Raw genomic sequence first — 22,054 nt, forward strand, 5'->3', positions numbered from 1 at the left:
GCTGGGATATAGTTGGAGGGTAGTTTTAGGGGCAGGGGTGGGGGTAGTTTTAGTTTTTAAGGGCATGTTCTGGGTAGTTTTAGGTTTTGGGGTGGGGTTAGTTCTAGGGGCGGGGTGAGGGTCAGGGTAATTTTAGTTTTTATTGGCAGAGTGGGGGGGTCAGATGGTTTTAGAGGTGCAGGGGGGGTTCGGGTAGTTTAAGTGTAAGGGGTGGAGTGGGGGTCGGAGTAGTCTTAGGGATGGGTGTCGGTTAGTTTTAGGTTTTAGTGGCGGGGTTGGCGGTCAGGGTAGTTTAAAGTTTTAGGGGTGAAGGTGGGGGGGCCGTGGTAATTTGAGTTTTTAGGGGCTGGGGTAGGGCTAGATTTAGCTTTTAGGGGTGGGGTGGGCGGTCGCTGTAGTTTTAGGTTTTAGGGGCAGGGTGAGGGGTCACGGTAGTTATAGGGGCTGGGGGTCAGGGTAATTTTAGTTTTTGGGGGTGAGGTGAGGGGTTGGGGTAGTTTTAGGTTTTGGAGCGAGAAAGGGGTTGCTGTAGTTTTAGGGGCGGGGTCTTTTTAGTATTTAGGGGTGGGATGGGGGTCAGGTAGTTTTAGGTTTCAAGACAGGGGTTTGGAGTAGTTTTAGGGGCGGAAATAGGGGGTGGTGTAGTTTATGTTTTAGGGGCAGGGTGGGTGTCACCGTAGTTCTAGGGGTGGGGGTGAGGGTGGGGGATCATGGTAATTTTGGTTTTTAGGGTCGGGAGTTTTAGGGGTGACGTGGGGGGTCGGGTGGTTTTAGGGGAGGGGTGGTTGCATGCTGAAACCATGCATTTCGTTGCATGAATTGGGCATACGTGGTTCCAGCATGCCTTGTTCTGACCTATATTACACTATGAGAGAACTGTTTACTTTCAGATCCTCATAGTGCACCTATGATGTGTGAGCTCTCCTTTGCAAGAATGGCAGCACAAATTAGAAAGGAAACAAGATGTAGAAGCTGCAACACCTAACTAATGCCCCTAAGCTTTCACCAGATTTGGATTTTCAATTGCGAGAGCAGCCATGGAAATGCTTTCTAGGCATTTAGATAAGTTCAATAAAACTGTTAGAAAAGTGAATCACTTATTCATGTTTCATAGCAGGAAAAGACACTTAAAATGGACAGGAGAGATTGGTGATCCTTGGGGAATTCCATGAGTGAGAAGATGGAGATGCCCGATTACGTGGTAACAAATGATTGAGATCTATACAACACACACACTCTAATGCCAGTTTCAGGACATATGATCAGAAAGATTAAATGCAATGGTCCACAATGCTACTGAGAGATTTAAGCAAATACAAAATTACCTACACTACCCTGAATCTGCCAATTAAAGAGTCCATCACAAGATCTATTGCCCTCATTAGATACAACAAATCTCAGTAGGCACTGGCAAAATAAATTGCTTTAAATAAATGTTGGAGGTGAACGCTTACAAAACCTTACCTAAACTTATGAACAACGGACAACTGCCAGAAAGGCCAAAACTTGGCTGAGTGGACGATTAGTTAACACCAGAATAACAGTTTCTTGCTTGATAAACTGATAAATCGGGAGTTATTTATATAGGCTTGAAAATGTTCTACAATACCAACATCTTAAAGCTTGGGTTGGGTATAATGTATAGGAGATTCTGCATAGAGATTACGAGACTGTTAACACAGAAAGTCTGTTACAGAGAATGTAACAAATGTGTCAAATGTGACTTTGTGAGAGAGAGGTGTAGTCTCCAATTGTGCAATTGAATGATGCTGCCTAAGTACGTTTATCGAGTCTGAATTGTAAAAATATCTGTGGCTGTCACTGACACAAAGATGTAGGATATGCTGTGAAGGAGAGCTCAGTATTTATACTGGTATAGTCGAAACTGAAGGTGGGATCTCTAACAAATTTCTGTTTATAAATTACAATTTGTACTGTGAATACATCCATTAATAGTCACAACTTTTAGCTCTACAAGCTAGAACCGAGGAGGAAATGAAGAACATCCTTGATCATTCAAGTAAGAATTTCAGTTTGTAACTGAAAAGTAAGGAAGGCAAGAAATAGCCTTTATGTATGCTGAGTTCAGCAATGACTGAAAGCCCTGATAGGCTGGTCCTAGATTGAGGATGGGTTTTCCAAAGTCCCTAAGAGATAGAGGGCAGTAATTCAATGGGAGCGATAGAAACGTTTTGGCATCTTTTTTACAAATCTATGTTGCTACATTATGCAATGTGATATTTCCATGTGTGGCTCTCTGTAATTCCCATCGCACATATCTCACTCATTATTTTAACCCTGTTAGTATCTTTAAAGGTCATGGTGATCAGTTTGCATTCTTTTGAATATTTCTGCCATTATGAGTGAATGATATCACTTCTGTCTTCATTCTCTAACTTTTGATAAATCTGCGGATACATTTAAAAGATATGTATGTTCGCTGGAAACTTTGTTTCAATTTTCATTTATAAGAGCAATGAATAACACTGTTCAGTCTACCCGAAACATTTGCAATATACCCAGAGATTCATTTATATTTGACTTTTCAGTGTGTGCATCAGCACAGTTATGCTTACATTTGGTTTTGTAAGTGTTGGTGAGATTTCTTTCAAAATACTTAATTCTCAGCGTTTGTTGAAGGCCATTCTTCGTTCATCATCTGTGTGTTTGCTTTTCTTGTCTGATTCTGAGGTCCATATTAAGAAGAAAAATTAAATGTTGTGCAGCACGATACCGGATAGCAGATTAACCCGGCCAGAAATCTTCTCTGGGCGAAAATAAGGGATTTGTTTTGCTCGGGATGAAGCCTGCTGCATAAAAATTGCCTAGGGCTATCAGTGAAGAGGAATTTAATGAAAGTGAACACCTAAGGGCAGAAAAGCAACCTAAAAAAAACGGCATCTTTTTTTTGGGGGGGGGGGGGGGGGGCTTAACACTGCCACAGTTACAGTTACCCAGCAGAAGGCGGAATTTTGCATCAAGGCTTGAAAATTAGTGTTAGTGTAGCTAATTTGGAAGAAGTTGTAAACGTTCTTATAAATGAGGGCCCTGTCTGGTTATATTTTGGCGATTAGCATGAAGATCAGATTTGTCAATTGGTAATATCTCATTGACATTCGTAGTTCGATTACTAATATAAAAAAAACATTGCCATGCTTTCTATGTAAAAAAGGGGGCGGAGCAGAACTCAGGTATCCTTCTCTTCAAATTACAAGATATTATGAGGCTATCAATAAGAGAAAGCATCAGGCAGCAGGTAGAACCGGCCACCTCTCAGTAGCAGCTACTCTAGCACTACAATGCGAACATTATAATAGTAGTGGACAAAAGGATAACTTCAATGAATCTTCGTGGTTGTAAAACACTTGCTGGCCGGTGAAGTTGAGGTGGTAAGAATTGCAATGTGCTTGTTTTTCAGCCTGTAAAGTGCACTAATGACACAGCGTGTTACATGTTCTTTTTTGTCTTTATTTATCATAATGCAGCAAACAAATTATTGCGCCATCTGTGAATAATATTTCACATCATAAGTTAGTACCCAGACACACATAAATTAGCAAATGGCATTAGCTATGCATTCATTCATTAAATCTCCCCTTTCTTCCCAATTTGACAAAATTTTGTTAAATCGCTTTTCACCTCCAACTCTCTACGCGTACAAATGTTCATTACCTTTGCCATTTTTGTATACTATTGATTAATAGTAGGTATGTCTCTTGACTTCCAGTTGGCTAAAATTAATGACTTGGCTACTAAAGTAGCCATAAAGCAACACTGGATGAGCTCAGTCAGGAGACTGTTTGCTGCAGACGGGATACCGAAAAGAACCCCTAAAAGTTCAGGGATGATTACATGTCCGAGCCAAACCTCTCTCTCATTAAAGACGTGGGTCCAAAACGTGCTTATTTCAGAGCAAATGAAGATCATATGCATCCAGCCCTCAGAATCAGATCCACATCTAAAGAATCTACAATCGGCCCCTTTGTACATCTGTTTGATTTTTTTCCTGGGCATAATACAGCACCATTTACCATAAAAGTCAACGCGCTTGAAATTGGCTGCAAAAATGGCTTTTCCTTTAATCTGGTTATACTATGTCCATTGGGCTCTAGTTACTACACAGTCTGTAGTAGTTATTATTTTGTTCAAATGGCCCAGCACAAGATTTATTCCTAGATCTTGACATAGTACCCTCTACCAATTTCCAATACCAAACAGGCGTGAGGTGAAAAAGACCCAACTTATTTTCTGAGCCACCTCGGGTACCTCTGTCAGGTAACAATACATACAGCCTGTATTTCAATGAAGTCAAAATACAGGTTTGGGGACACTTCTTTATTCTCCTGAGTAAGCGTTCACCACAAGACCAAATGATTTTTGCAACAAAAAACTCTCAACTGCCAAAATCCAAGCGCTGCCCATCTATTGATCATAGAATGATGGAAATTTAAACCAAACCCTGAGCACAGCTTAAGTTTTAACTCCAGATGGAAATATGGAACCTTGTAACGTTGCCTTATAAAATTTTAACAATCCACTATAACTTGGGGTGTCTTATAACGGATTCTTTTCAGAAGTCTGAACTCCGTGCAAATGAGACAGGGTCCGTCCTGGCAGCTTTAAACATTATACTCAAGGAAAAGTTACAGTTACTGGATGTATTTATCGATCAAAGGTTAGCCAGCTTAGAAGGGGCGCTCCATAGTAGTCTTTAAAATATGGTAGAGATAAGCCTTCGTCTTCCTGAGTTAACTGAAGGATTGAGAGCTTAACTCTTGGATGCTTCTTCTGCCAGATAGATGTGTGAATGTTGGCATTGATGACTTCAAAAATGTAATTCTGGAATGTAATCATTAAAATAGTGAAAGTAAATAAGAACAGGGGCAAGAGATTCATCTTTATTAGGGAAATACGTCCTAGGATCGTAAACGGAAGACTTACCCAGCACTGTAGTAAATTCTGAGTTTTTTCTATTGCAGGTTTATAGTTAAGACTATACCATTTGGCATAGTTCGGAGTAACTTTCACCCCCAAATATCTATTGGGATGTCTGGCTTAAAATGTCACACGCATAGTTGCTGAAAGAATCTCTGAGGAGCTATTAAACAGTAAAGCTTCAGACTTAGGCGGTCATTCCAACCGCGGCAGGCGGCGGTAGGCGCCCGCCATGCGGTTACCGCCGAATGACCGCACCGCGGTCAAAAGACCGCAGCGGCCATTCTGGCTTTCCCGCTGGGCCGGCGGGCGACCGCCAAAAGGCCGCCCGCCGGCCCAGCAGGAAAGCCCCAGCAACGATGAAGCCGGCTCCGAATGGAGCCGGCGGAGTTGCTGGTGTGCGACGGGTGCAGTGGCACCCGTCGCGATTTTCAGTGTCTGCTTTGCAGACACTGAAAATAATTATGGGGCCCTGTGAGGGGCCAGTGGCATGGGCAGTGCAGGGGCCCCCAGGGGCCCCACGACACCCGTTCCCGCCATCCTGTTCCTGGCGGTATTTACCGCCAGGACCAGGATGGCGGGAAGGGGGTAGGAATCCCCATGCCGGTTGCCCTTTTCTGACCGCGGCTTTACCGCCGCGGTCAGAATGGCCCTGGAAGCACCGCCAGCCTGTTGGCGGTGCTTCCGCGGTCCCCGGCGAATGTCCCCCTTAGTCTGATTGATTTTATAAATACCTATTGCTGTAAATTCTGCAATTTTATCTAAAGCATGCTGAATGTTTGCCTTGTTCACCACTAAACAGAGTACAATATCATCTGCATATAACTTGAGTTTGGGAGCTTCTGCAATAGGGGGACGAATGGATTGATCCTGATGTATAGTGCAGGCTAAAGGTTCTATAAATAGCGCAAATATGATAAGAAACATTGGACATCCTCGGCAAGTGCCACACTTGATGACTATCTCCTCAGCCAGGGAGTTATTTATAAATATGGAATCTCAGGCCCCGTTATATCATTTATGAAGAATTGCTAATAATACTTTCCATTTGACTAGATCAAATGTCTTTTCTGCATCTAGCATTATAGCAGCAGCTTTTATCTTCTGACTAGAAAAAACATCAATAGCTTGCACCAAAAAATGTGTGTTTGAAGTAATTAGTCTCCGAGGTAAAAACTAATTTTGATCCCCAAAAATAATCAAAGATGCTACAGAAGAAATCCTATTCGCCAATATTTGCGTAAAAAGCTTATAATTACTATTTAAGAGGCTTATAGGGTGATAAGAGTTTGGGCCACCCCCAGGCTCATCCTTTTTGAGAAAACACACTACCAATAAGTCAGTAAAGGAGCACAGTATGGGACAACCCTGAAGAATCTGGTTAAAGAATCATCGAAGGAATGGAGCTAGTTACTGCTAGAATGCCTTCATAACTGAGCTCAAGCTGCCTTTGGTTTCTGAATATAATTTAGCATAGCGGTGTAAAGATCTCAGATGATTGCATTCACATTATTTTGATTTTTTTGTTGTTGATGAAATTAGTATTAACTTGCCGTTTCAGAGACCAGGCCAGATATTTTACGATAAATTCATTTTCCTTGTATCTTCTCTGGAGGTAGGATGTATAAATGGCTATTTCTTTAGGAGTAACAAACTCTCAAAATGTATGCTTAGCTTTATCTATAATCACCTGCGTGCCCTGGGAATGTGGTTTTAACTTTACATCTAAACTCTTAAAAAGCTCTGTGTACTCGTTTCTCTTCCTGTCTACGAGCTGCCAAAAAAGACATTTCCAGATCTAAAAAAATGTCTTTAGAGCCTCACATACAGAAAAGTCAGAAGCGGGGTCTATTTTAACATTTAGATTACTTTTCAGCTGTGTAATCCAGATATCTTCCATGAGGAGTATTTTATTAAAGAACCATCTTGCTCTTGGTGTGTATGTTGCTGCCATCATTACAGCTAAGCTGATCAATGAGTGATCTGAAAATGCATTATTAAAAATAGCAGGTTCTCCTCATGAAACCGAATGTGATATTAAAATAAAATCTAACTGTGAAGCCGTGCCAAACCATTTCGAGAGACAAGTAAATTGACACATGAACTCTTTTTGCGCCCTGCATGAATCAATAATAGCAACGTTGTGAAGAAGAGTTTGTTACGCGCAAGCAGATTTGGGCTTGTTCTGGTGTTTATTTGAACTTCAAGTGTCTAGCAGCAAATCCTGGATTAAATTAAAATCCTGGCCTATTATTAAATGTCCCGCCTCAGTAGTAAAATAGAATAAAGATCGTATGGGAAAGAAGGTACATCCTCTATGGGCCTAAGGTTATATAATTCATTTCCCATATGAATGTTAACCAAAATCCATCTAAACCCCGGATCCCGAGCTGCTTTAAGAACTTCAGATTGGGCTGTATGCCCAATTAAAATTACCACCCCATGATGTGAGGCCTGTGAGGAGGCAAAACATGTGTGTTGTATATTCGAAGGTACACAGATGAAGTGACTGCTTTCTTTTGGGTGTGTCTCCTGCTGAAATATTATGTCTGCCATACAAGATCTAAACCAAGCTAGCATACCTTGACATTTTACTCAATAATTGAGTCATTCACATTGGATGATACTATTCTCAATTTATAGTAATACATTGCAAACTACCTTTCCATCTATTTACTGCAAAATGTTCTGTTTCCTTTCTCCCCTGATCTCCCACAGTTGTGACCCACCACCCCTCCCTCACCCCATTGAACCCTGGAGCCCGACACATCCCAAGCTCCCTCCTTTCTCTCCACCCCTCCCATCTGACCCCCCCAGTGCCCCAACCTTCACTCCTTACCCTTAACTTGGTGCATTGACATAGCACCAAAAAGGTCCTCTGAGGCCACTGAAGGCACCTGAAAAGAAAGAAATAGGACAGAAAAATATCCCTCAAAGAGGGAAACAAAATAGCATAAAAAAATACCATTCTTCCCCACCTACTATCCCCAAAGTAGATGTGCAATATTTCAGTTATAATTTTCCCATTGTTATATCAACTGACATTTAATTTATTACCGCCCCCAGTGCTACATCTACTGCTAGTGTTTATACCCCCACCCTCTTTCTACCCTAACTGATGAATTGATCATAAAAAATCCTGTGCTTGTCATACGGAATGAAAAATTTGAAAATGGCCTTTAAAAAGAACTTTTTCAGCTTAGCTTAGATTGCTGAATAATACCAGTGGATGCCCCCACTTGCTGAAAACTGCTAATTAGATTCTTCAATTATTTTCTGTGGCGAGCTGCCATAGCAGACATGTCAGAAAGAACCTTGAAAATAAAATCGACTGGTATCTGATAAAATTGATCTTTTATGGCTTTATAAAAGATCAGTTTGTTAATCTGATAGTCCCCGAAGTTTACTAGTATCGTCCGAGGATTCTTGGTGTTTGAGGGTTGTGGACTGGGGACACGTTGCGCGCAATAGTTGGATCCAGTTGTTGAGCCCCGACATCTGGGTAGACACATTTTTTCACTAAATCAGATTGGTTACGGTTTGTCCATTTTCTCATCCTTCCAGAACTCCAGTCAATCTTGGGTTTGTGTCTCGAGATCTATTCTCCGCATCATCAATTCTAGACTGCAGCTCCATCAGTTCAGCTTGAAGTTTAGCAGTAGACGTGTTCTGCTGTACTCTTACATCCTCTAAATCTGATACCTGCTTTTCAGCCTCTGATAAACGAGTCGTTACATTCTGCATTTTCTGATTGATGAGGTTGAGCTGTTGTTCAGTCTTTTTACTAACCTCCTCCTGCAAGACATTCATTGTCCTTAATTCATCAGGGATTTGAAGAAGAAGAGATTCTCAATGAAGAGTAGTATCTTTTTCACTTCTATCTGCATGCATTGCTGTCTGGCATCGTTTATAAAGATCAGATATATTCATCTTAGCCTGCGTAATATCTTTTCTCAATTCCATTTGATACTTCAGCCTCTTTGGTGACTCTAGAACAGGTTCCGTCAATAGTGCCTGCTGAAGGTCAAGATTATTCCCAATTATAGGAAGAGCTAGGTTACTGTCCACCCGCTATGGCATAGCAGAGTTATTAGTCGGTTTCAAAAGGGCTCCTTCCCTAAAAGGTTCCTTCAACCCAGATCCCACAAATAGAGGATAAGTCTGGCCTTTCATCATTTCTTTAATTACAGCCTCTTTCACCCCTATTAAAGCTATGATATTATTAACAGTTCCCTCTACTGTAGTCTTAAGAGCCAGGCTGGGATCTTGGGGTGTTGCATCAAAAAGTTGGGATACCTTATCCTTTTCCATTACATCTGGTGTGCTGAACCCCGTCTTTTGATGTGGTTGTTAGTCCTCTTTATCTTTATCTTGCCCTGTGTGTGAGTATAGCAAAACATCCAGGGAGGAGGAGGGTGATTGCATTCCTGTTTCCATAGCCTTGAACCCCTGATCCTTCTCCTTTAAGCTGTTTTGCTGCATACGAGCTATAATTTATAATTGCTTTGGTTCCCATAGCAGAAATGGCATTACAGGGTTTAGCAAATGAGTCTCAAGCAATCCACTTCATTATATCTAGCTCTGCTTGCTACAAGCGCGCATGAGGATTCATCCTGGAAGCCACACCAGTGACTACACAGATCACTTCCGTAGCAACCAGGAGTCTCCCTTCCCTTTGGAAGGCTTAATGTGCTCACCCAGGGATCTGATTAGGCAATTAAATGAGAAAAGAAGGGCTTCATTGAGCACCCCCTCAGAAAAACTGTGCTGTGGATGTATACGAGTCAAGTGTATCAATTTCATGGGCCACCGTCAGCAGGGATATGCACTCAGTAGATCTTCACTTTTGAAGCTTACATAACCTAGTTTTTAGAGTAAAATGTTGTGCTCCTAAGAGGCAAAGAAAGCAAAAATCTGAAGTTTGTAAAAATCACCAAAGAGGGCCCATTCAGAAAGACTGAGGGCCCAAAGCCTGTTGAAACGCAGCAGGAACAGTTATTAAGACATCGTATACTCACCTTACAGACCATAAACAGGCAGGGGTCTGCTGTTTCCATGCGGGGGGATCACTGTAGAGTTCAGAGTAATAACAGGCAGGGTCCCTGAGACTCTCCCGGCTCATTGCCCACTGCGTTTCTTTACCGTTTCCCCAGGGAGTAAGAACTTCAACCACGCTGATTAACATTCCCATGACAGCGGAACGCCCAGCACTGCTGTGCATCCATCCGCCACCTTGGATGCCTTTGCCAGCCATCAGACAACTCAGCTGAGGAGCACAACGGGAGCGCCATACGCAGTACTCCCTTGTTTCATGTTCATAAAGTAGTGTCCTACATAGAGTGGGGTGAAGATAATGGGCGCTATTCTTATTTACTCGCTGAGAAACGAAGTATAGCATGAAAAAGTCTTCATTTCCCAAAGACAGTGTTGCATGAATACGCAGTTATATCTATTAATTTTGCAGGCAGTATTCCTATAGAAAACAATTATACAGTCACAGTCTACCAATGTACAGCGTTTAAAAATCAAACCTGTTGTAGAGCCTGAATTTTCTCTTGGGACGTCATCATAAATAACTTCGTCGGGGGCTAAAAGAAACATAACACAGTATTGCAATTTAAGTGACAATTGTACAAAAAAAATGCATCAGATAAATTGCTGCTCTGTAAGAACACTTTTAAATTAATGACGTTTTACACTACTGTACTCAGAATCAGTAAATTTTTTCAATATGCACGTGAAAGTATCTTACAAAGATGGAAAGTTGATTTTATCTTCTAAGGTATCTTATAACGCATAAGTGTACACATACACAGGAAATACTAGATGCCTGCCTTTCAAATGACCAACGCAGAGCACAAGATTGCTGCTAGATGCATCCGATATGGTACCATTGCTAGAAAATGTGACAGCATTCAAACATAGTAGTCTTTCAAACATAATTCATGAGCCCTGGTCCTATTACCAAACAATAGTCCTACATTCAAGTCAGTTGTTAATAACGCATTGTAGAAAGAGTGGAAACAATTCAAGGAGGAAAATTAGGTGAGAGATGGTCTCTCCTGAGGAAAGGACACACATCTCTCCTGACAGAAAGGAACTAAAGCCAAACTACCTTGGATGGATGGCTCTGAGAAGATGATAGTGTTGTATTTACATTCAAGCATCCCCAAACCGACTTGTTACTCTCTGTTGATCTAGGACAGTAATCCAGAAAAACGTTGTAAGGAAATGCCTCCTTGGCATGGTTACCCCCTGACTTTTTGCCTTTGCTGATGCTATGTTTTGAATTGAAAGTGTGCTGAGGCCTGCTAACCAGGCCCCAGCACCAGTGTTCTTTCCCTAACCTGTACTTTTGATTCCACAATTGGCACCCCCTGGCATCCAGATAAGTCCCTTGTAAGTGGTACCCCTGGTACCAAGGGCCCTGATGCCAAGGAAGGTCTCTAAGGGCTGCAGCATGTCTTATGCCACCCTGGAGACCCCTCACTCAGCACAGACACACTGCTTGCCAGCTTGTGTGTGCTGGTGAGAACAAAACGAGTAAGTCGACATGGCACTCCCCTCAGGGTCCCATGCCAGCCTCTCACTGCCTATGCAGGTATAGATAAGTCACCCCTCTAGTAGGCCTTACAGCCCTAAGGCAGGGTGCACTATACCATAGGTGAGGGCACCAGTGCATGAGCACTGTGCCCCTACAGTGTCTAAGCAATACCTTAGACATTGTAAGTGCAGGGTAGCCATAAGAGTATATGGTCTGGGAGTCTGTTTTACACGAACTCCACAGCACCATAATGGCTACACTGAAAACTGGGAAGTTTGGTATCAAACTTCTCAGCACAATAAATGCACACTGATGGCAGTGTACATTTTATTGTAAAATACACCCCAGAGGGCACCTTAGAGGTGTCCCCTGAAACCTTAACCCACTATCTGTGTAGGCTGACTAGTTCCAGCAGCCTGCCACAACCGAGACATGTTGCTGGCCCCATGGGGAGAGTGCCTTTGTCACTCTGAGGCCAGTAACAAAGCCTGCACTGGGTGGAGATGCTAACACCTCCCCCAGGCAGGAGCTGTCACACCTGGCGGTGAGCCTCAAAGGCTCACCCCTTTGTGCCAGCACCGCAGGACACTCCAGCTAGTGGAGTTGCCCGCCCCCTCCGGCCCCGGCCCCCACTTTTGGCGGCAAGGCCGGAGAAAATAATGAGAATAACAAGGAGGAGTCACTGGCCAGTCAGGACAGCCCCTAAGGTGTCCTGAGCTGAAGTGACTCTAACTTTTAGAAATCCTCCATCTTGCAGATGGAGGATTCCCCAATAGGATTAGGGATGTGACCCCCTCCCCTTGGGAGGAGGCACAAAGAGGGTGTACCCACCCTCAGGGCTAGTAGCCATTGGCTACTAACCACCCAGACCTAAACACGCCCTTAAATTTAGTATTTAAGGGCTCCCCTGAACCTAAGAATTTAGATTCCTGCAACTTACCGAAGAAGAAGACTACTGAGCTGAAAACCCCTGCAGAAGAAGAAAGAAGACACCAACTGCTTTGGCCCCAGTCCTACCGGCCTGTCTCCTGCCTTCTAAAGAACCCTGCTCCAGCGACGCTTTCTCCAGGACCAGCGACCTCTGAATCCTCAGAGGACTGCCCTACTTCCAAGAGACCAAGAAACTCCCGAGGACAGCGGCACTGCTCCAAAAGAACTGCAACTTTGTTTCAAGGAGCAGCTTTAAAGACCCCTGCAACTCCCCGCAAGAAGCGTGAGACTTGCAACACTGCACCCGGTGTCCCCGACTCGACTGGTGGAGAAACAACGCTTCAGGGAGGACCCTCCGGCGACTCTACGACTGTGAGTAACCAAAGTTGTCCCCCCTGAGTCCCCAAAGCGACGCCTGCAGAGGGAATCCCGAGGCTCCCCCTGACCGCGACTGCCTGAACTCCCTTTCCCGACGGCTGGAAAAGACTCTGCACCCGCAGCCCCCAGCACCTAAAGAAACGGAACTCCTGTGCAGGAGTGACCCCCAGGAGGCCCTCTCCCTTGCCCAGGTGGTGGCTACCCCGAGGAGCCCCCCCCTTGCCTGCCTGCAACGCTGAAGAGATCCCTTGATCTCTCATTGAAAACCATTACAAATCCGACGCGTGTTTGCACACTGCACCCGGCCGCGCCCGCGCTGCTGAGGGTGTACTTTTTGTGCTGACTTGTGTCCCCCCCGGTGCCCTACAAAACCCCCCTGGTCTGCCCTCCGAAGACGCGGGTACTTACCTGGTGGCAGACCGGAACCGGGGCACCCCCTTCTCTCCATTGCAGCCTATGCGTTTTGGGCACCTCTTTGACCTCTGCACCTGACCGGCCCTGAGCTGCTGGTGTGGTAACTTTGGGGTTGCTCCGAACCCCCTACGGTGGGCTACCTTGGACCAAAAACTGAAACCTGTAAGTGACTTACTTACCTGTGAAAACTAACAAAAACTTACCTCCCCCAGGAACTGTGAAAATTGCACTGTGTCCACTTTTAAAACAGCTTATTGTGTTTTATGTCAAAAGTATACATGCTAATGTAATGATTTAAAGTTCCTGAAGTACTTACCTGCAATACCTTTCAAATGAGATATTACATGTAAAATTTGAACCTGTGGTTCTTAAAATAAACTAAGAAAATATATTTTTCTATAACAAAACCTATTGGCTGGATTTGTCTCTGAGTGTGTGTTCCTCATTTATTGCCTGTGTGTATGTACAACAAATGCTTAACACTACTCCTTTGATAAGCCTACTGCTCGACCACACTACCACAAAATAGAGCATTAGTATTATCTCTTTTTGCCACTATCTTACCTCTAAGGGGAACCCTTGGACTCTGTGCATGCTATTCCTTACTTTGAAATAGCACATACAGAGCCAACTTCCTACATTGGTGGATCAGCGGTGGGGTACAAGACTTTGCATTTGCTGGACTACTCAGCCAATACCTGATCACACGACAAATTCCAAAAATTGTCATTAGAAATTGTTTTTGCAATTTGAAATTTTTCTAAATTCTTAAAAGTCCTGCTAGGGCCTTGTGTTAGATCCTGTTTAGCATTTCTTTTAGAGTTTAAAAGTTTGGTAAAAGTTTGAATTAGAACCTAGAACTAGTTTTAGATTCTTAAAAAGTATTCCAACTTTTAGAAGCATAATGTCTAGTGCAGAGATGAATGTGGTGGAACTCGACACCACACCTTACCTCCATCTTAAGATGAGGGAGCTAAGGTCACTCTGTAAAATAAAGAAAATAGCAATGGGCCCCAGACCTTCCAAACTACAGCTCCAGGAGCTGTTGGCAGAGTTTGAAAAGGCCAACCCCTCTGAGGATGGCAACTCAGAGGATGATGATAGTGACTTGGAGGGTGATTCCCCCCTACCAGTCCTATCTAGGGAAGACAGGGCCTCTCAAGCCCTGACTCCACAAATAATAGTCAGAGATGCTGGTTCCCTCACAGGAGGGACCAACAACTCTGAAATCACTGAGGATAACTCCAGTGAAGAGGACATCCAGTTAGCCAGGATGGCCAAAAGATTGGCTTTGGAAAGACAGATCCTAGCCATAGAAAGGGAAAGACAAGAGATGGGCCTAGGACCCATCAATGGTGGCAGCAACATAAATAGGGTCAGAGATTCTCCTGACATGTTGAAAATCCCTAAAGGGATTGTAACTAAATATGAAGATGGTGATGACATCACCAAATGGTTCACAGCTTTTGAGAGGGCTTGTGTAACCAGAAAAGTGAACAAATCTCACTGGGGTGCTCTCCTTTGGGAAATGTTCACAGGAAAGTGTAGGGATAGACTCCTCACACTCTCTGGAAAAGATGCAGAATCTTATGACCTCATGAAGGGTACCCTGATTGAGGGCTTTGGATTCTCCACTGAGGAGTATAGGATTAGATTCAGGGGGGCTCAAAAATCCTCGAGCCAGACCTGGGTTGACTTTGTAGACTACTCAGTAAAAACACTAGATGGTTGGATTCAAGGCAGTGGTGTAAGTAATTATGATGGGCTGTACAATTTATTTGTGAAAGAAACCTGTTAAGTAATTGTTTCAATGACAAACTGCATCAGCATCTGGTAGACCTAGGACCAATTTCTCCCCAAGAATTGGGAAAGAAGGCGGACCATTGGGTCAAGACTAGGGTGTCCAAAACTTCCACAGGGAGTGACCAAAAGAAAGGGGTCACAAAACCTCCCCAGGGGAAGGGTGGTGAGACAGCCAAAAACAAAGATAGTAAAGAGTCTTCCACAGGCCCCCAAAAACCTGCACAGGAGGGTGGGCCCAGAGCCTCTTCACAAAACAATTCTGGGTACAAGGGTAAAAACTTTGATCCCAAAAAGGCCTGGTGTCGTAACTGTAGTCAGTCTGGACACCAAACTGGAGACAAGGCCTGTCCCAAGAAAGATACCACTTCTAACTCCACTCCAGCTAAAACTGGAATGGCCAGTCTCCAAGTGGGATCAACAGTGTGCCCAGAGCAAATCAGGTGTCACACTGAAGCTACATTAGTCTCTGAGGGTGGGGTGGATTTAGCCACACTGGCTGCCTGGCCCCCTAACATGCAAAAATACAGGCAGCAGCTCCTAATTAATGGGACAAGTGTAGAGGGCCTGAGGGATACAGGTGCCAGTGTCACTATGGTGACAGAGAAACTGGTTTCCCCTGGCCAATACCTGGCTGGACAAACTTATCCAGTCACCAACGCTGACAATCAGACTAAAGTACATCCCATGGCTATGGTAACTTTAGAATGGGGAGGGGTCAATGGCCTGAAACAGGTGGTGGTCTCCTCAAATATCCCAGTAGACTGTTTGCTTGGAAATGACCTGGAGTCCTCAGCATGGGCTGAGGTAGAACTGAAAACCCATGCAGCCATGCTGGGTATCCCTGAACTGGTGTGTGTCAAGACAAGGGCACAGTGCAAGGCTCAGGGTGAAAAAGTAGAGCTGGAGTCTGGAAGAAAGGCCCAGCCTACCAAGAGGAAAGGAAAGTCAGCTGGGAAACCAGCTGCAACACAGCAAGAAAAAGAGAACCTCTTTTCTCAGGAAGAAGTTCTGCCCTCTGAGGGAACTGAGCCTATGGAGCTGGAACATTATCAGGTTGAGCTCTGAGGCCCAGGGGGACCCTCAAGGGAAGAGCTGTGTAAGGGACAAGAAACCTGTCCCTCTCTTGAAGGCCTTAGGCAGCAAGCTGCTGAAGAGTCCAAAGGCAAGAAAAATGGAACACATAGGGTCTATTGGGAAGATGGACTCCTGTACACTGAGGCAAGAGATCCCAAACCTGGTGCCACTAGGAGAGTGGTAGTGCCTCAGGGTTTCAGAGAGTTCATTCTGACCTTAGCCCATGATATTCCCCTTGCTGGGCATTTGGGACAAACCAAGACGTGGGAGAGGTTAGTCAACCACTACTACTGGCCCAATATGTCCCAGAAGGTTAAGGAGTTTTGCCTCTCCTGCCCCACCTGTCAAGCCAGTGGTAAAATAGGTGGGCACCCAAAGGCCCCCCTCATTCCACTTCCAGTGGTGGGGGTCCCCTTTGAAAGAGTGGGTGTGGACATAGTTGGTCCACTAGAACCTCCCACAGCCTCAGGAAATATGTACATCCTAGTAGTAGTGGATCATGCTACTAGGTATCCTGAAGCTATTCCCCTTAGGTCGACTACTGCCCCTGCAGTAGCCAAGGCCCTCATTGGTATCTTTACCAGAGTGGGCTTCCCTAAGGAGGTGGTGTCTGACAGAGGTACCAACTTCATGTCAGCATACCTAAAACACATGTGGAATGAATGTGGAGTGACTTATAAATTCACTACACCATATCATCCACAAACTAATGGCCTTGTTGAGAGATTCAACAAGACATTAAAGGGCATGATCATGGGGCTCCCAAAAAAACTCAAAAGGAGATGGGATGTCCTCCTGCCATGTCTGCTTTTCGCTTACAGAGAGGTGCCTCAGAAGGGAGTAGGGTTCTCACCCTTTGAACTTCTGTTTAGCCACCCTGTAAGGGGACCACTAGCTCTTGTGAAAGAAGGCTGGGAGAGACCTCTTCACGAGCCTAAACAAGACATAGTGGACTATGTACTTGGCCTTCGCTCAAGGATGGCAGAGTACATGGAAAAGGCAAGTAAAAACCTTGAGGCCAGCCAACAACTCCAGAAGTTGTGGTATGACCAAAAGGCTGCACTGGTTGAATTTCAACCAGGGCAGAAAGTCTGGGTCCTGGAGCCTTTGGCTCCCAGGGCACTCCAGGACAAATGGAGTGGCCCTTACCCAGTACTAGAAAGGAAGAGTCAGGTCACTTACCTGGTGGACCTGGGCACAAGCAGGAGCCCCAAGAGGGTGATCCATGTGAACCGCCTTAAGCTCTTCCATGACAGGGCTGATGTAAATCTGTTGATGGTAACAGATGAGGACCAGGAAGCTGAGAGTGAACCTCTCCCTGATCTCCTCTCATCAGACCCTAAAGATGGCTCAGTGGATGGAGTGATCTACTCAGACACCCTCTCTAGCCAACAGCAGTCTGACTGTAGGAAGGTCCTGCAGCAGTTTGCTGAACTCTTTTCCCTAACCCCTGGTCAGACACACCTGTGTACCCATGATGTGGACACAGGAGACAGCATGCCTGTCAAAAACAAAATATTTAGACAGTCTGACCAAGTTAAGGAAAGCATCAAGGTGGAAGTCCACAAGATGCTGGAATTGGGAGTAATTGAGTACTCTGACAGCCCCTGGGCTAGCCCAGTGGTCTTAGTCCCCAAACCTCACACCAAAGAAGGAAAGAGAGAGATGAGGTTTTGTATGGACTACAGAGGTCTCAACTCTGTCACCAAGACAGATGCTCATCCCATTCCTAGAGCTGATGAGCTAATAGACAAATTAGGGGCTGCCAAATTCTTAAGTACCTTTGACTTAACAGCAGGGTACTGGCAAATCAAAATGGCCCCTGGAGCAAAAGAAAAGACAGCATTCTCCACACCTGATGGGCATTATCAGTTCACTGTTATGCCCTTTGGTTTAAAGAATGCCCCTGCCACCTTCCAAAGGTTGGTGAATCAAGTCCTTGCTGGGTTGGAATCCTTTAGTGCAGCTTATCTTGATGATATTGCTGTCTTCAGCTCCACCTGGCAGGATCACCTGGTCCACCTGAAGAAGGTTTTGAAGGCCCTGCAATCTGCAGGCCTCTCTATCAAGGCATCCAAATGCCAGATAGGGCAGGGAACTGTGGTTTACTTGGGACACCTTGTAGGTGGAGGCCAAGTTCAGCCACTCCAGCCTAAGATCCAGACTATTCTGGACTGGGCAGCTCCAAAAACCCAGACTCAAGTCAGGGCATTCCTTGGCTTGACTGGGTACTACAGGAGGTTTGTAAAGGGATATGGATCCATTGTGACAGCCCTCACAGAACTCACCTCCAAGAAAATGCCCAAGAAAGTAAACTGGACTGTACGATGCCAACAGGCCTTTGACACCCTGAAACAAGCTATGTGCACAGCACCAGTTCTAAAAGCTCCAGATTACTCCAAGCAGTTCATTGTGCAAACAGATGCCTCTGAACATGGGATAGGGGCAGTTTTGTCCCAAACAAATGATGATGGCCTTGACCAGCCTGTTGCTTTCATTAGCAGGAGGTTACTCCCCAGGGAGCAGCGTTGGAGTGCCATTGAGAGGGAGGCCTTTGCTGTGGTTTGGTCCCTGAAGAAGCTGAGACCATACCTCTTTGGTACTCACTTCCTAGTTCAGACTGACCACAGACCTCTCAGATGGCTCATGCAAATGAAAGGTGAAAATCCAAAACTGTTGAGGTGGTCCATCTCCCTACAGGGAATGGACTTTATAGTGGAACACAGACCTGGGACTGCCCATGCCAATGCAGATGGCCTTTCCAGGTTCTTCCACTTAGAAAATGAAGACTCTCTTGGGAAAGGTTAGTCTCATCCTCTTTCGTTTGGGGGGGGGTTGTGTAAGGAAATGCCTCCTTGGCATGGTTACCCCCTGACTTTTTGCCTTTGCTGATGCTATGTTTTGAATTGAAAGTGTGCTGAGGCCTGCTAACCAGGCCCCAGCACCAGTGTTCTTTCCCTAACCTGTACTTTTGATTCCACAATTGGCACCCCCTGGCATCCAGATAAGTCCCTTGTAAGTGGTACCCCTGGTACCAAGGGCCCTGATGTCAAGGAAGGTCTCTAAGGGCTGCAGCATGTCTTATGCCACCCTGGAGACCCCTCACTCAGCACAGACACACTGCTTGCCAGCTTGTGTGTGCTGGTGAGAACAAAACGAGTAAGTCGACATGGCACTCCCCTCAGGGTGCCATGCCAGCCTCTCACTGCCTATGCAGGTATAGATAAGTCACCCCTCTAGTAGGCCTTACAGCCCTAAGGCAGGGTGCACTATACCATAGGTGAGGGCACCAGTGCATGAGCACTGTGCCCCTACAGTGTCTAAGCAATACCTTAGACATTGTAAGTGCAGGGTAGCCATAAGAGTATATGGTCTGGGAGTCTGTTTTACACGAACTCCACAGCACCATAATGGCTACACTGAAAACTGGGAAGTTTGGTATCAAACTTCTCAGCACAATAAATGCACACTGATGGCAGTGTACATTTTATTGTAAAATACACCCCAGAGGGCACCTTAGAGGTGTCCCCTGAAACCTTAACCTACTATCTGTGTAGGCTGACTAGTTCCAGCAGCCTGCCACAACCGAGACATGTTGCTGGCCCCATGGGGAGAGTGCCTTTGTCACTCTGAGGCCAGTAACAAAGCCTGCACTGGGTGGAGATGCTAACACCTCCCCCAGGCAGGAGCTGTCACACCTGGCGGTGAGCCTCAAAGGCTCACCCCTTTGTGCCAGCACCGCAGGACACTCCAGCTAGTGGAGTTGCCCGCCCCCTCCGGCCCCGGCCCCCACTTTTGGCGGCAAGGCCGGAGAAAATAATGAGAATAACAAGGAGGAGTCACTGGCCAGTCAGGACAGCCCCTAAGGTGTCCTGAGCTGAAGTGACTCTAACTTTTAGAAATCCTCCATCTTGCAGATGGAGGATTCCCCAATAGGATTAGGGATGTGACCCCCTCCCCTTGGGAGGAGGCACAAATAGGGTGTACCCACCCTCAGGGCTAGTAGCCATTGGCTACTACCCCCCAGACCTAAACACGCCCTTAAATTTAGTATTTAAGGGCTCCCCTGAACCTAAGAATTTAGATTCCTGCAACTTACCGAAGAAGAAGACTGCTGAGCTGAAAACCCCTGCAGAAGAAGAAAGAAGACACCAACTGCTTTGGCCCCAGTCCTACCGGCCTGTCTCCTGCCTTCTAAAGAACCCTGCTCCAGCGACGCTTTCTCCAGGACCAGCAACCTCTGAATCCTCAGAGGACTGCCCTACTTCCAAGAGACCAAGAAACTCCCGAGGACAGCGGCACTGCTCCAAAAGAACTGCAACTTTGTTTCAAGGAGCAGCTTTAAAGACCCCTGCAACTCCCCGCAAGAAGCGTGAGACTTGCAACACTGCACCCGGCGACCCCGACTCGACTGGTGGAGAAACAACGCTTCAGGGAGGACCCTCCGGCGACTCTACGACTGTGAGTAACCAAAGTTGTCCCCCCTGAGTCCCCACAGCGACGCCTGCAGAGGGAATCCCGAGGCTCCCCCTGACCGCGACTGCCTGAACTCCCTTTCCCGACGGCTGGAAAAGACTCTGCACCCGCAGCCCCCAGCACCTAAAGAAACGGAACTCCTGTGCAGGAGTGACCCCCAGGAGGCCCTCTCCCTTGCCCAGGTGGTGGCTACCCCGAGGAGCACCCCCCTTGCCTGCCTGCAACGCTGAAGAGATCCCTTGATCTCTCATTGAAAACCATTACAAACCCGACGCGTGTTTGCACACTGCACCCGGCCGCCCCCGCGCTGCTGAGGGTGTACTTTTTGTGCTGACTTGTGTCCCCCACGGTGCCCTACAAAACCCACCCGGTCTGCCCTCCGAAGACGCGGGTACTTACCTGCTGGCAGACCGGAACCGGGGCACCCCCTTCTCTCCATTGCAGCCTATGCGTTTTGGGCACCTCTTTGACCTCTGCACCTGACCGGCCCTGAGCTGCTGGTGTGGTAACTTTGGGGTTGCTCCGAACCCCCAACGGTGGGCTACCTTGGACCAAAAACTGAAACCTGTAAGTGACTTACTTACCTGTGAAAACTAACAAAAACTTACCTCCCCCAGGAACTGTGAAAATTGCACTGTGTCCACTTTTAAAACAGCTTATTGTGTTTTATGTCAAAAGTATACATTCTAATGTAATGATTTAAAGTACCTGAAGTACTTACCTGCAATACCTTTCAAATGAGATATTACATGTAAAATTTGAACCTGTGGTTCTTAAAATAAACTAAGAAAAGATATTTTTCTATAACAAAACCTATTGGCTGGATTTGTCTCTGAGTGTGTGTTCCTCATTTATTGCCTGTGTGTATGTACAACAAATGCTTAACACTACTCCTTTGATAAGCCTACTGCTCGACCACACTACCACAAAATAGAGCATTAGTATTATCTCTTTTTTCCACTATCTTACCTCTAAGGGGAACCCTTGGACTCTGTGCATGCTATTCATTACTTTGAAATAGCACATACAGAGCCAACTTCCTACACACGTGTCCAGAGATATAAAGCACAGACTGTGCTGATGATGGATAACACTTCAATACTTGTGAGTAAACTAAACTAAGTGTTATTATCCACTGTATTTGCAATAATACATCTGGGAGAAATTTTGCATTGGTATGCCAGGTAGTGTGCTTTCCTTAGAGTGACTGAACTGATAACCCCCTTTAGATGCTCCTGCGCTCTTGAAGTGGTACCAAATCTCTCAAATCTTTGAACAGCATTTTCAAGCACCCAATAACCATTTGTTTCTCTCTGTTGATGAAGGAGTTTAATCCAGAAATATATTCAGAGAAACCCAGTACTGGCTGCACTAACAATAGTGAGCACTTCAATACTTGTGAGTGAACCTAGTGTTATCATGCACTGTATTTACTATACTGCAAATGGGAGGTATTGTATTCCCCTCACCTCTTTGTGTTTGGTATGTATTAACTTATTG

At 45.4% G+C, this 22,054-nt stretch overlaps 1 protein-coding gene across 3 annotated transcripts in view; it reads right to left on the reverse strand.

The window, feature by feature from the left end:
• Positions 1 to 22,054, reverse strand: part of ARHGEF10 (Rho guanine nucleotide exchange factor 10) — a 949,815-nt gene that overhangs the window by 723,705 nt on the left and 204,056 nt on the right. For all 3 annotated transcript variants that reach the window (XM_069235817.1, XM_069235818.1, XM_069235819.1), the window contains one exon: positions 10,467 to 10,523. In XM_069235817.1, coding sequence (XP_069091918.1) covers positions 10,467 to 10,523 — 57 coding nt within the window. The remainder of the gene's footprint in view (positions 1 to 10,466; positions 10,524 to 22,054) is intronic.

Source organism: Pleurodeles waltl, chromosome 5 (assembly GCF_031143425.1).
Source record: "Pleurodeles waltl isolate 20211129_DDA chromosome 5, aPleWal1.hap1.20221129, whole genome shotgun sequence".
NCBI lineage: Eukaryota > Metazoa > Chordata > Amphibia > Caudata > Salamandridae > Pleurodeles > Pleurodeles waltl.